Source organism: Salvelinus sp. IW2-2015, unplaced genomic scaffold (assembly GCF_002910315.2).
Source record: "Salvelinus sp. IW2-2015 unplaced genomic scaffold, ASM291031v2 Un_scaffold4491, whole genome shotgun sequence".
Taxonomy (NCBI): domain Eukaryota; kingdom Metazoa; phylum Chordata; class Actinopteri; order Salmoniformes; family Salmonidae; genus Salvelinus; species Salvelinus sp. IW2-2015.
Window position 1 is genome coordinate 16,740 of NW_019945761.1, and position 13,465 is coordinate 30,204.

At 40.8% G+C, this 13,465-nt stretch overlaps 2 protein-coding genes across 2 annotated transcripts in view; both read right to left on the bottom strand.

Moving 5' to 3' along the window:
- Positions 1–3,266: 3,266 nt before the first annotated feature.
- LOC112077366 (protein mono-ADP-ribosyltransferase PARP11) lies at positions 3,267–7,575 on the bottom strand. Its single transcript, XM_024143882.2, has 8 exons — positions 7,481–7,575; positions 7,256–7,390; positions 6,928–7,048; positions 6,708–6,792; positions 6,444–6,507; positions 6,025–6,155; positions 4,246–4,397; positions 3,267–4,137 (listed from the first exon to the last, which is right to left on the bottom strand). The coding sequence occupies exons 2-8, from the start codon at positions 7,388–7,390 to the stop codon at positions 3,839–3,841; spliced, it is 987 nt and encodes a 328-aa protein (XP_023999650.1). The 5' UTR covers positions 7,481–7,575; the 3' UTR covers positions 3,267–3,838.
- A 2,323-nt stretch (positions 7,576–9,898) lies between these two features.
- LOC112077368 (protein mono-ADP-ribosyltransferase PARP11) overlaps positions 9,899–13,465 on the bottom strand; it is a 7,512-nt gene continuing 3,945 nt past the window's right edge. The window contains 2 exon segments of the mRNA XM_024143884.2: positions 9,899–13,157; positions 13,406–13,457. Of these exon segments, the coding sequence (XP_023999652.2) occupies positions 12,841–13,157; positions 13,406–13,457 (369 nt within the window). The 3' untranslated portion in view covers positions 9,899–12,840.

Sequence of the window (13,465 nt, forward strand, 5' to 3'; positions counted from 1 at the left end):
AGGAAACCAGGAAATTGCCCCAAGTGAGGTCCCCTTAATAGGAGTGAAGGACCTAAAAAGAGGCGGGAAACCCCAGAAAGGGAGCAAATAGAGGCCAGGGGATTGGTGTGCCTCAGGGATGAATACCGAGGCCAACCCAATCTGTTTGAGATCAGTAGTCTCATTGGAACGGTAGTAAGGGAAGCGTATAAACCTAGTGACCAGAGGCCTGAGGGTTTCTAGGGTGGATATGACGACCTGAGCTGGAGCGAAGGACAGTCACATCAGGATGGTAGAGGTTAGCTACACAAGTCAACACAGCAAGGATGACAACCCTCGGCTACTCAGAGGCAGCCTTACTGAGGTCACAGTGCAAGGACTGGGATAGTCCTCATTAGACAACAAAAAACATTTCTAAGACAAAAGCTGAGGGGTTACGTGATGCCTCGTATCTCTGGGCCCATTTTAATTTATTTACTGAAAATTCTCCCTCCGAGACCTGTGTGTATTCCAAATCACTTAATTTGAGTTAGGATGTGACTACGGAACAGAACTCATAATTCTACTCCATTTGATGATATCATGAGGGCTTTGGGGGCCAAACATTGTACATGCTGTTGGTGCACGATAAACAAGTTGGCCTGAATATTTGCGTCACATACAGTATAGTACGGTCTGGGTTTAATGCTGATTGCACATAAAGTTGCCCTGCGCTTATCATGACAGTGATAAATTCAAGAACTATTTCCAGTCAAACCCATATTTTGAGTCAAATGAGACAAAACTACAAATTATTCCATCAAGGATGCCAACATATCCAAGCACAACATTTATTCACGCCCAACAGTAGGTCTTTTTAGACGGTGCTAAAGGTGTACATTGTCTCATGTATCAGGATATCCAGCAGACAAGGTCTTCCTGATGTTATGTATTTTATTGTAATATAATTAAGAATTTTATTTCAGTTTTAGAAGTTTTTATTCATTTCATGTGATCAAAAGATTATTAACTTATTGATTTGTGTTTACTGTCTGTTCAACACCACAACTGTACACACACACACACACACACACACACACACACACACACACACACACACACACACACACACACACACACACACACACACACACACACACACACACACACACACACACACACACACACACACAGGTTGATCTAATTCTACAGAAACACCCAGTGGAGTTGTTAAGCAATGTGTCCCTGCTCAGGGATATCAGGTGGTGTGCTACTGTCAACCAGGCTCTCCTAGCGGTGAAAGAGTTTACTAATTGATGGTAAGAGGGGATTTTTTAAAAGATGGTTGTGTTTGTTTAAATGATGGGGGATTTGTAGATTTTTGTCCTGTTCATTACTATTAATTCATGTTAATTCTGTTCCCTGTATTCCACAATAAAAAGACACCTTCAGACCTTGAGTGGGTTAATTCATTGTGGCATCATCGATTGCTGACATTACATTCACTACATTTTATAGAAAGGACAACCATTTCAAAGCTTCATTTGAGTTGGTCCCAATAGATACTGGAATTCTGTCTAAAATAGTTCAAATCTTCTGACTTAGAGGGAGGGGAATCTTGTGAATAATTTAGTAATACATCTCTCTTCTACACTTCTCTTGCCTACTCTTAGTTTCCATGGAGACCTCTTGACAGAGAGGAGAGAGTTAGGGTTGAGTAGAGATGATTCCCATCTGTGTTAGTTTGATTCCCATCTGTGTTAGTTTGAGAGTATACATGCAACTCTTCAAAATATGACAATATGTTGACACACACACACACAACCACACACACACACACACCACACACACACACACACACACCACAACACACACACACACACACACACACACACACAAATACAACTCTGAACACAGAAAGTAGCAAATCCATGTGAAAGCAAACTAATGAGGACTTTTTTGGGGGGCAATCCCAATTTCTGCCAGGGCTTGAGCTACTAACGAATTAGACGAAGACAAAAGGGATTATGATAAAGCGCCTGACTCTAAACACCAGGTGTAAATATTTAACAGGGTATGACTGAGTCAGGAGACACTGCCATTAGGAGTGGTAGGGTAGGTACATGGAATAGGGGAACATTACATAGTTATTATCTATTGTGTAACATCATACCTTTGAAGGAGTGAATTATCTCCATTGAGGGTTAGCGTTGTGGCTTAGTCCACCTTTAAAACTGTTCATCAACATTGACTGGGATATATAAGCTATCTGAGCTACAGCCCTTCTTTTCCATGGGAAAACGTTTAGCAAAGTTCAAGACTGAAAGGCAATGGGTAGGAAGTGGAGGCCAAGAAAAAACAAACAAGAGCTGAAAAAAAGTCATCAAAATGTCAGAGATATAGCTAGTAGCCCAAATATATATATATATATATATATCACACACACACACAAAATAGTGTCTTCAAAGTGATAAACTATTCAGAGTAACATGAAAGTGTCTCCTGCCCCTGTAGAGAGAGGAAATAGAGTGGTCTAGTTCTCAGTGTGGCTCCATCTCAATGTGAATCTGTGTTTCCCAGGTTACGTGAGTTCAGCAGCCAATGAGGAAGTGCTTTGATGCACTCTCTTCCTCCTGTCCGTGTGGTTGAACTCACTATGTGAGGACCGGAGGAGCCATTTCCAGTCCAACAACAGCAGTTCAAACACAGCAGCAAAAACTGTCTGGTAATGTAGAAATTAGGATCCTGTTCAAGGTGAATTCATGCTGAATGCCATGTTGCATCGACACTGATAAGACTCTACAGATTGAGGACGGTTTCCCGACACATATTAAACCTAGTCCTGGACTGAAAAACATCTCAATTGAAATTCTCTATTTATTAGTTTTTAGTCCAGAACAAGGTTTATCTGGGTCTGGAACCTGCCCTGATTGTTTTAGGAACTACAAACTCAAACCCTTTCAGAAGAGGTTGTATTTCAGTTTTTGCTATACTTCCATACTGTTCCAATGAGAACAGAAATAATTTGTTATCACTTCAGCTAAACAGTTTAAACAGAGGTATCCTAACATTTACTAAATTAATTTGTATGTGATATTTGTTTATATGTTGCTTGTTGTGTGAAATGCAAGGCTTGATTTTGTTTAAACTGTGCATACTTTTTAAGTGAACATTTTGCCTGACAAGGAAATGGTTTGAACTCAAACTTTGAATTATAATTTACAAAACACTGAAGTGATTTCAAGGACCAATTCAGAGCGAAATATGCAAAAAAATACATAACAAAGAAATCAATGGACATGTCCAATTCATTCAACGTTTTAATTCCATTCCAGTACAGCAGAGTGACTGCCCTGAGTTGACAGAAATCGAGCATTTTGGCATCTCATCTTCAATCATGGGAARGGGCCTACAGGTGCGCATCAAGGTCAACAGCGACCTCTACTGCCAGTGCTCTGAAAATCTTTTTTTACTAGGCCACAACCTTTCCTACTGTAGGCTAACTAGTCTGGCTAACACCTAACTTTCAAAATCCTCCTGCTTCAGAGTCTGGAATGGCTCTTTCATGTTGTCGGCACAATGCGTCGATAATGAAGGGGGCTGTGCTGACTTGTTGGTTCTCCTCCTCGTCTTTCTCACTCAAACACCCACACCCACAGCCCCTGAGCACCGCCCTATTCCGACACCACCGCAATAGCCTATTAYACAACCCATCGTGATAGAAATTATTTACATTGAGAATGGACCACTGTTTAAAACAGTGAATAGAAATTGCATTAATGTGAATGCAAAATGTCCATTCAACGTATTCCAATGACAGGCTTACAGTTCATATTGCACATGGCAACTCATTATAGGTCACTCGGTCTCCATCTTTATTTCAATAGTACTGAATTAAGTACTCTGGATATATCTGATTGGGATCAAATATGACAAAAATTCTGGGATACATGACATTGTCCACACAACTGTCATGGAAGTTAATAGCACTTTTGTCATCAGGCTTGAGGAAATCTGTCTTTCCCAGTGTAGTTTTCCCAACTATCACCTTGCACAGAAACATTGTTTTGGTCTTTTGGCTACTGAAGCCTTGTGGTGCCTCACCAAACAGAGGTACTGGATCAGTGTTCCATGGACTGTACTTATCTGCATATGAGGCAAATCTTGCAAAGTAGGTTCCTACATAGAAGGAAGAAGAGGGGTAATAATGGGGTTACTGTACCAGAGAAATTATACCTGCTGTCATACATACTATATTCATGTATAGCCTGTTTCATCATCACTTACCTTTTCCAAGAATATGGCCGTTGATACCAGCTAACCTGTTGTCAAAATTGTATGTACAAATTGAGTGTACGTTGCTGATTTTTGTTCCATGAAACAGCTTCTCCTCCTTGACCTCTGTAACACCTTGAATCCTTCCCAACTGAATCTTTTTCCTTTAAAAAGAGAATCACCATGGTTGTGAAAAAAGGCCTTCCTGCTCCTCTCTTCATATCTCCCCTCAAAGTCCCGTTAGTTTGGCTGCTCAGCCTACCTAAATTATCCCTCACCCATCATAGAACTGCCATTCGCAACCAATMWGAGCGCTTGGAAATGAGCATCTGGACACTGCACCCACCCACTCAGGTCAGAGTGTTATCGTAGTCCGAAGGGAGAAGACACATGTTTCTGACGACGTTTAGTTGTCGACAGTAACACGAATGTCGGAATGTTGTGCGTGTATCGAAATGCAGGGGGTTTATTAGGGGTTTTACATGCTGTGTAATTTAAACTTTTTTTATTTAACCTTCTTTTAACTAGGCAAGTCAGTTAAGAACAAATTCTTATTTACATTGACGGCCTACCCCGGCCAAACACTACCCGGATGCCGCTGGGCCAATTGTGCGCCACCCTATGGGACTCCCAATCACAGCCAATTGTGATACAGCCTGGAATCGAACTATGGTCTGTAGTGACGCCTCTAGCCACTGAGATGCAGTGCCTTAGATCGCTGTGCCACTCGGAGCCCCAAAAATAATGGTTATTACCACATTACTTACTGTTACTTTGATAGCTTTCAGACATATGTTCTTGATAAGGAAATATTTTTTGATACCAGACTGTCTGTCTAGCCAGATTCGGAGCGACCTTGGCTGGGACATGAGAACTTCCCAGTCCCAGGTCTCTCCCTATCTTAGGGGAGGGCAGGGAGACGCTATTCTCACGGACTCCCCTAAACTCTATTGGCGGCGGATTTGATGGTTTGTGTGGAAGTATGTGTGTCACTATAAATTGAAGGTCTTTGTACTGTGCACGTCAGAACGTTCCGTGAATAAACGTTTAACTTTTGTAGACTGGGCCTCTGTCTGTTTTATTTCTATCAGTATCATACAAATCCTGATAGCGCAGACTGAGTAAACAAATTGAATTGGTTAATGAACAGGATAACTTAATTCTCTTATCAGTTCTACTGCATGGCTGTTACTATTCTTTAATGTTCAAGTTGCCAATACTGCTTTGCCTATTGTTTATCATATGTAGTATTATTCCATACAGCCATAAGTGTTATGGCATTGGTTGCACAAGTACTTTTGCAGAAGTGGTTTAATTGTTGTATTGGTAAACAGTCTTTTGCATGCACACGCTACAACAACGTTTTCCATAGTGGTTCAACATCATGTTCTAACCGGACAGCACTATAGAGGACAGAACCAAACCAATCAGAAGTATATAGCGGGTGAGGGCATTCACAGCTGACCGCTCAGACGGGTGAGGGCATTCACAGCTGACCGCTCAGACGGGTGAGGGCATTCACAGCTGACCGCTCAGACGGGTGAGGGCATAACCAGCCAACCGTTTTCACGTGGTCCTTCTAGCCGGATTTGTGACCAACAGTTTTTTTACATGGTCCGTCATTTCTCCGGATTTAGCGACCAATAGTTTTTACAATGGTCAATACAATACCAATAGTGATAGAATACCACCAAATTAGATAGGAAATGTATACTGTACTACATCCATCTATTTCTGGAGAAATTATAATAATATTATGATGRTGATGATGTAAATTAGAATTCKTCTTACCTACAGTAAAATTCCCAGAGGTCCAGGTTCTGTATTCTACAGATGGATTTGATGCGTCTGTCTAGTTCCCCCTCCTTTAAGCAGCCTGRCACATAATTATATTCAGCTGTGTCTCTCTTCAGACAGAACACCTATGGGTTAATGATGGAAATGAAATCATACTCAGATTACAAACAAACTCAGGATAAATGATAAGTAAACAAACATGTTATATTATTGCAGAATAATCGACTAAGGTTTGAATATATACTAGATACTACTTCTAACATCTGATGTGATTGAGTTAGCAACAACTTGGCCTGTAGATGATCCAATGTTCCACTGGACATATAATGCTTTGTGTTCCCAAATCAATAAAAAAGAGATTACAAAAACTGATATGTAGAATATATGTTTTATAACTTTATTTTCCTCTGCACCTGATAGGGGTATTTGGTGTCCACTGCTTCCCAGTGTGTGGGCACTGAACCAACGCAAGAGCATCTAAAAGAGAAACAAAATAAACTACTTCATGTTAAAAGAAACCAAGCCACCAGTGAGTTGGTTTCACTTTCATTTCTCAGTAAGTGAGAGTATGTGTTGCCTAAAGGTGGAGCAATACATTTCAGAGACATGTTTGAACTGGATCAATTCCATATCTTATTGAACCCCAGTGATCACAATTGCCAAATCTAAAGTTTCACCTTCCACTATTCCCAGTTTTGTGAGTCTTGTTGGATCGTTTGATTCGCCTCTGCTTCCTTGTTTTGATGTCAGTCAGAACCATCTCTGGAAATCAAAGAGTCTGTGCTATCAGTTCACAACATAAAACCTTTGATGTGAAAATAACTTCAAAACAATTACAAACAAATACTGTATGATATTATTGTGGATACAGGTTGATCGAAGGAATCAAGTAAATACCAGCAAAATCCAGCTTGTTGATGCCTCTGGCTGTGGATATCTGTAACACTCCTTTTGGATTTCTTGTGTAATACCTTTCAATGTCCTCACTGGTCAGAGAATTTCTTTCCATTTGATCATTCTGAAAGAAAAATACGATTTATAAGACAAAGCAAAGTCTCAAACATGTAAGAGATGGACCACTGGGCACAGACGTCAATTCAACGTCTATCCCAAGTTGGTTCAACATCATTTCATTGAAATTATGTGGAAACAATTTGGACTCGACCAGTGTCCAGTGGGGGGGGGGGGGGGGGAGATTAACTCTAGACTGACAAGAGACAGCTACCTCAAACATGTGCCACGTTCCCCTTTCATCCAGGTAGAACCAAAGCCATGGATTTGTTTTGTAATCTGTCATAACAAGCATGTCTGAGGTGTCCATGTCCTCAACCTCTGAACTGCTTTCTGATGGAGTCCACATCTACAACAGGGCAGCAAACACACACATCTTATTTACTGAAACACCACTTCAATTTGGCTTGATAAAATACTAGGGAAAATGTTACTTTACCTTCTCCTGAGGTTTTCTTTTGTAGTAAAGGTGAATGGTACTGTAGCTATCCAAGATTAGCCTGCCACTCCTGACCTGGTTCAGCACTGCTTGAAAATGCTGTAGTGAAATCACCACTCAAACCACACCCTCTTAAAGGAGGACGTCCTTGTCTGAAAGTCTGGTGTATGACGCTCACCTGTGGATTAAAATAAATCCGCTTTTTAGATGGAGCGTCTGAGTCACCAATAAAGTTGACGTCAGACTTGTTTTGCATATACAGTAGTAGTCGAAGGCTTACATACACCTTAGCCAAATACGTTTTCAAATACAGTTTCACAATTCCTGACATTTAATCCTAGTACAAATTCCCTGTTTTAGGTCAGTTAGGATCAACACTTTATTTTAAGAATGCGAAATGTCAGAATAATAGTTGAGAGAATTATTTATTTCAGATTTTATTTATTTCATCACATTCCCAGTGGGTCAGAAGTTTACATACACTAAATTAATATTTGGTAGCATTGCCTTTAAATTGTTTAACTTGGGTCAAACGTTTCGGGTAGCCTTCCACAAGTTTTCCACAATAAGCTGGGTGAATTTTGGCCCATTCCTCCTGACAGAGCTGGTGTAACGGAGTCAGGTTTGTAGGCCTCCTTGTTTGCACACACTTTTTCAGTTCTGCCCACAAATGTTCTATATGATTTGAGGTCAGGGCTTTTTGATGGCTACTCCAATACCTTGACTTTGTTGTCCTTAAGCCATTTTGACACAACTTTGGAAGTATGCTTGGGGTCATTGTCCATTTGGAAGACCCATTTGCGACCAAGCTTTAACTTCCTGACTGATGTCTTGAGATGTTGCTTCAATATATCCAAATAATGGTCCTTCTTCATGATGCCATCTATTTTGTGAAATGCACCAGTCCCTCCTGCAGCAAAGCACACCCACAACATGATGCTGCCACCCCCGTGCGTCACTGTTGGGATGGTGTTCTCCGGCTTGGTGCAAAGCATCCCTTTTTTCCCAAACATAACAATGGTCATTATGGCCAAACAGTTGTATTTTGGTATCATCAGACCAGAGGACATTTCTCCAAAAGTATGATATTTGTCCCCAGTGCATTTTCAAACCGTAGTCTGGCTTTTTTTATGGCGGTTTTGGAACAGTGGCTTCTCCTTGCTTAGCGGCTTTTCAGGTTATGTCGATAAGGACTCGTTTTACTGTGGATATAGATACTTTTGTATCTGTTTCCTCCAGCATCTTCACAAGACCTTTGCTGTTGTTCTGGGATTGATTTGCACCTTCACACCAAAGACGTTCATCTCTAGGAGACAGAACGCGTCTCCTTCCTGAGCGGTATGATGGCTGCGTCGTCCATGGTGTTTATACTTGCGTACTATTGTTTGTACAGATTGACCGTGGTACCTTCAGGCATTTGGAAATGACTCCCAAGGATGCGCCAGATTGTGGGAGGTCTACAAAATTTTCTGAGGTCTTGGTTGATTTCTTTTGATTCCATGAGTCAAGCAAAGAGGCAGTGAGTTTGAAGGTAGGCCTTGAAATACATCCACAGGTACACCTCCAATTGACTCAAATGATGTCAATTAGCTTCTCAGAAGCTCTTAAAGCCAGACATCATTTTCTGGAATGTTCCAAGCTGGTAAAGGCACAGCTTAGTGCATGTAAACTTCTGACCCACTGGAATTGTGATACAGTGAATTATAAATTAAATAATCTGTCTGTAAACAATTGTTGGAAAAATTACTTGTGTCATGCACAAAGTAGATGTCCTAACCGACTTGCCAAAACTATAGTTTGTTAACAAGAAATTTGTGGTGTGGTTGAAAAACAAGTTTTAATGACTCCAACCTAAGTGTATGTAAACTTYCGACCTCAACTGTATGCCATATACAACGTAGGTCCTTTCTTCATTTTGTTGTCACTGGTCCATGATGTTCCAGTCAAGACTGGAGGAACTCACTCAATCTGCTAGTTACAATTTTTTTTCATGTGTGTATTTCCTCCTTATCCTAACGGATTGTATTCTTGAAATCTCCTGACGACTGTATAATCCTCACTAAGAAAAGACAATTGTTCAACCACCCGCCCCGGAAAAAAAAGAACAAAGACTAACTCACATTGACTTCATATGAAATGTACTAAGATTTGAGGCATGGTTATATCATCTCTGAGGGGATATCAGTCAATCCCATGCCTCAACAACATTTGAAAGTCAAATACGATTGAACAGAAATGTATGGTGTAATCTTGTGTTGTACTGCCGCCATGTGGCCAATTAGATGCACTCAGCACTTCATTTCCCTCCATTGTTTCCCTATCACTTAACCTTCAATGATCCTTGGTAGTATTTGCAGGAAATAGATAGATAAAATAATGCACACCTTGCATTCAACATGACTAGYGCTGGTAAACATACACGTATAACATTTTAGTTTATTTACAGTGTATTACAACAGTAGGCCTAAATCAAGCCCATATCAAGTTTATACATCAAAGCAGAGGGCATGAAGTACTGACCAACATTACATGACTTTAAATGAACACGAAAATACTGTCATTATGACATAGTTTGACACCCTCTCATTAAGAGGAAAGACCATTTTAATTCAGCTCAAGAAAATATTCATGGGGGTATTTCCTTCTTGAACAATGTACAATGTGCAGAATGAGGGAGGTAGATTGTTTAAGGGGTAAGAGAGTGCTTATCATGCATATATCAACTACATACATTACACATATACAGGTAGCCTACTGCATTGTCAGATCATGGTACCAATAGCGGTGAAGGAGAAAGCAGTAGATTTTAAGACATATTGGCCTTTAAAAGCCATCTTGGCCGAAAGTCTTGGCCTCAATTAACTCAGGCAATCAATCACTTGACTTGCACAAACGGTCCCCAAAGAGATTCATCCGGTTTCTTAGCTTAGCAACACTAGCTAGGCCTATATCCTAGCTTTCATTTAGAAAATGCATCTGCTACAGTACAGTACACAGAGACGAGCTGACTATAAGCCTCATGCATGATATGATGTGATAGTACAACTGCAGTGTTTGCATTGTCTGTTTAGTTAGAATTGGAGCAACTCTACGTGAAATCTATCTAGTTTTCCTAGAAATCCAATTTCTTTGGTAACTATATTTGTTATATATACAGTACCAGTCAAAGTTTGGATACACCTACTCATTCAAGGGTTTTTCTTTATTTTTACTGTTTTCTACATTGTAGAATAATARTGAAGACCTCAAAACTATGAAATAACACATATGGAATGATGCAGCAACCAAATAAGTGTTAAACAAATCAAAATATATTTTATTATTGAGATTCTTCAAAGTAGCCMCCCTTTGCCTTGATGACAGCTTTGCACACTCTTGGCAATCTCAACCAGTTTCATGAGGTTGTCACCTGGAATGCATTTCAATGAACAGGTGTGCCTTGTTAAAATTTAATTTGTGAAATTTAATTCCTTCTTAACGCGTTTGAGACAATCAGTTGTGTTTGTGACAAGTCCATATTATGGCATAAACAGCTCAAATAAGCAAAGAGAAACGATAGTCCATCATTACTTTAAGACATGAAGAACTTTGAAAGTTTCTTCAAGTGCAGTCGCAAAAACCTTCAAGCGCTATGAAGAACTGGCTCTCATGAGGACCGCCACAGGAATAGAAGACCCAGGGTTACCTCTGCTGCAGAGGATAAGTTCATTAGAGTTACCAGCCTCAGAAATTGCAGCCCAAATAAATGCCTCAGAGTTCAAGTAACAGACACATCTCAACATCAACTTTTCAGAGACTCAGACCTTCATGGTTGAATTTCTGCAACAAAAAAACACTACTAAAAGGACACCAATAAGAAGAAGAGACTTGCTTGGGCCAAGAAACACGAGCAATGGACATTAGACCGGGGAATCTGTCCTTTGTGCTGATGAGTCCAAATTTGAGATTTTTTGTTACAACGCCTGTGTCTTTGTGAGACGCAGAGTAGGTGAACGGAGGATCTCCGCATGTGTGGTTCCCACCGTGAAGTATGGAGGAGGAGTGTGATGGTGTGGGGGTGCTTTGCTGGTGACACTGTCTGTGATTTATTTAGAATTCAAGGCACACTTAACCAGCATGGCTACCACAGCATTCTGCAGCGATACGCCATCCCATCTGGTTTGCACTTAGTGGGACGATCATTTGTTTTTTAACAGGACAATGACTGTATAAGGGCTATTTGACCAAGAAGGAGTGGAGAGTGATAGAGTCCTGCAGCAGATAACCTGGCCTCCACAATCACCCGACCTCAACCCAATTGAGATGGTTTGGGATGAGTTGGACCGCAGAGTAAAGGAAAATCAGCCAACAAGTGCTCAGCATATGTGGGAACTCCTTCAAGACTGTTGGAAAAGGATTCCTCATGAAGCTGGTTGAGAGAATGCCAAGAGTGTGCAAAGCTGTCATCAAGGCAAAGGGTGGCTACTTASAAGAATCTAAAATATATTTAGATTTGTTTAACACTTTTTTGGTTACTACATGATTCCATAGTTTTGATGTCTTCACTATTATTCTACAATGTAGAAAATATTACAAGAGCAGATTACTGTACAGTTACAATGAATATATCCCTTATACACAGTACCAGTCAAAAGTTTGGATACACCTACTTATTCAATGTCTATCTATGAAATCAGGTCCTTGTATACAGGAGTAGGGCAAGTCAAACATTTGTTTACTTTATGTTGGCGACTTTACTTGTAATAGTGAGTTATTGCATCCTGGTCACCAAAGTAGTTATTCAGTCTACATCCTCATTAGAAGTGTGTTGCACTTTTTAGCTTTGCTTGACTATGGTCATGTTGGACCCAAACAGTCAAAGGAAAAGAAAAAAAGAATACCTGCACACCGTTAGAACGCTCCCGAAACGTATTCGCAACGTTTCGACAACACAGGGTGATCCTGCCGAAAAAACCTCTGTGGCAGGTTGAAACATTGCTTATCCATTTCGGGAACACTCCAACAGTGTGCAGTTACTTTTCAGTTTTTTCAAATACGCCACCTCTCGCCCTGACCGATCCACAAGTCTCTAAACACAGTAAATAGACAAACCACTCTTTACGAACTCTACAGCTTTTATAGAAACATAGTCTTCTTGTATGGTCTTCCCTGTTCTGCCATAGTAATCCATTAAGGCACTTCTTATGATCCAAGTCCCAGTCAGGCCTTGAATCAAACAGCGGGAAGTCATCATGCCCGTCCATTGAGTCCCTCCTCTCTCGACCTCTCCCCTGATGTTTCTGAATCCCAATCCCGTCCTGGTAAAAAAAAATCCGCCCCATGTACATTGTGTGATAACATCCCTGATCACCCCATAGGCGTCAGTAGAACTCAATGAGATACTCTGGGTAAATCTGGTTGCAGTCGAAGATGACGTAGATCTTTGGGTTGGCGAGGTCGTCCACACAGCTGTCGAAGAAGTTGCTGTAGCTCATGTCCTTGGATGGCGGTCGGCAGAACAGCGGATTGCCTAACGTGGACTCGCCGACCAGCACTCTGGCCAGGAACATGGTCTTATATGGAGGCTCGCTTGAAAATATCGGCGGGGCTAGTCCGTGCTTCTGCAAGGCAAAGTTATGTTTCCCCGTCGTAAGGCAGAATTTGCTAGAATACTTGGCGTCTCGGGCGAAATAACTCCCTGAGAAATGATGGGAAGGACAGTATTAGAATGCTATGTTTGAACAGTTGAAACTACTGCTGCAAAATTCCGGGAACTTTGCCAAAATTCCCAGGTTTTCCAGAAATCAAAGTTGGAAGATTCTCGGAATCAGGCAGSAATAGYCAGGAATAGGCAGGAKATCCAGGAATACTATAWCCGGGATTTCTGGAAAACCYTGAAATTGTGAGAAAGTTACGATTTCATGACACAACACAAGTGGAATCTACCTCTGCCATAGACGTCCCCGTGGCTCCCAGTTAGCCGCCAGTCAAAGTTATATGTGCATA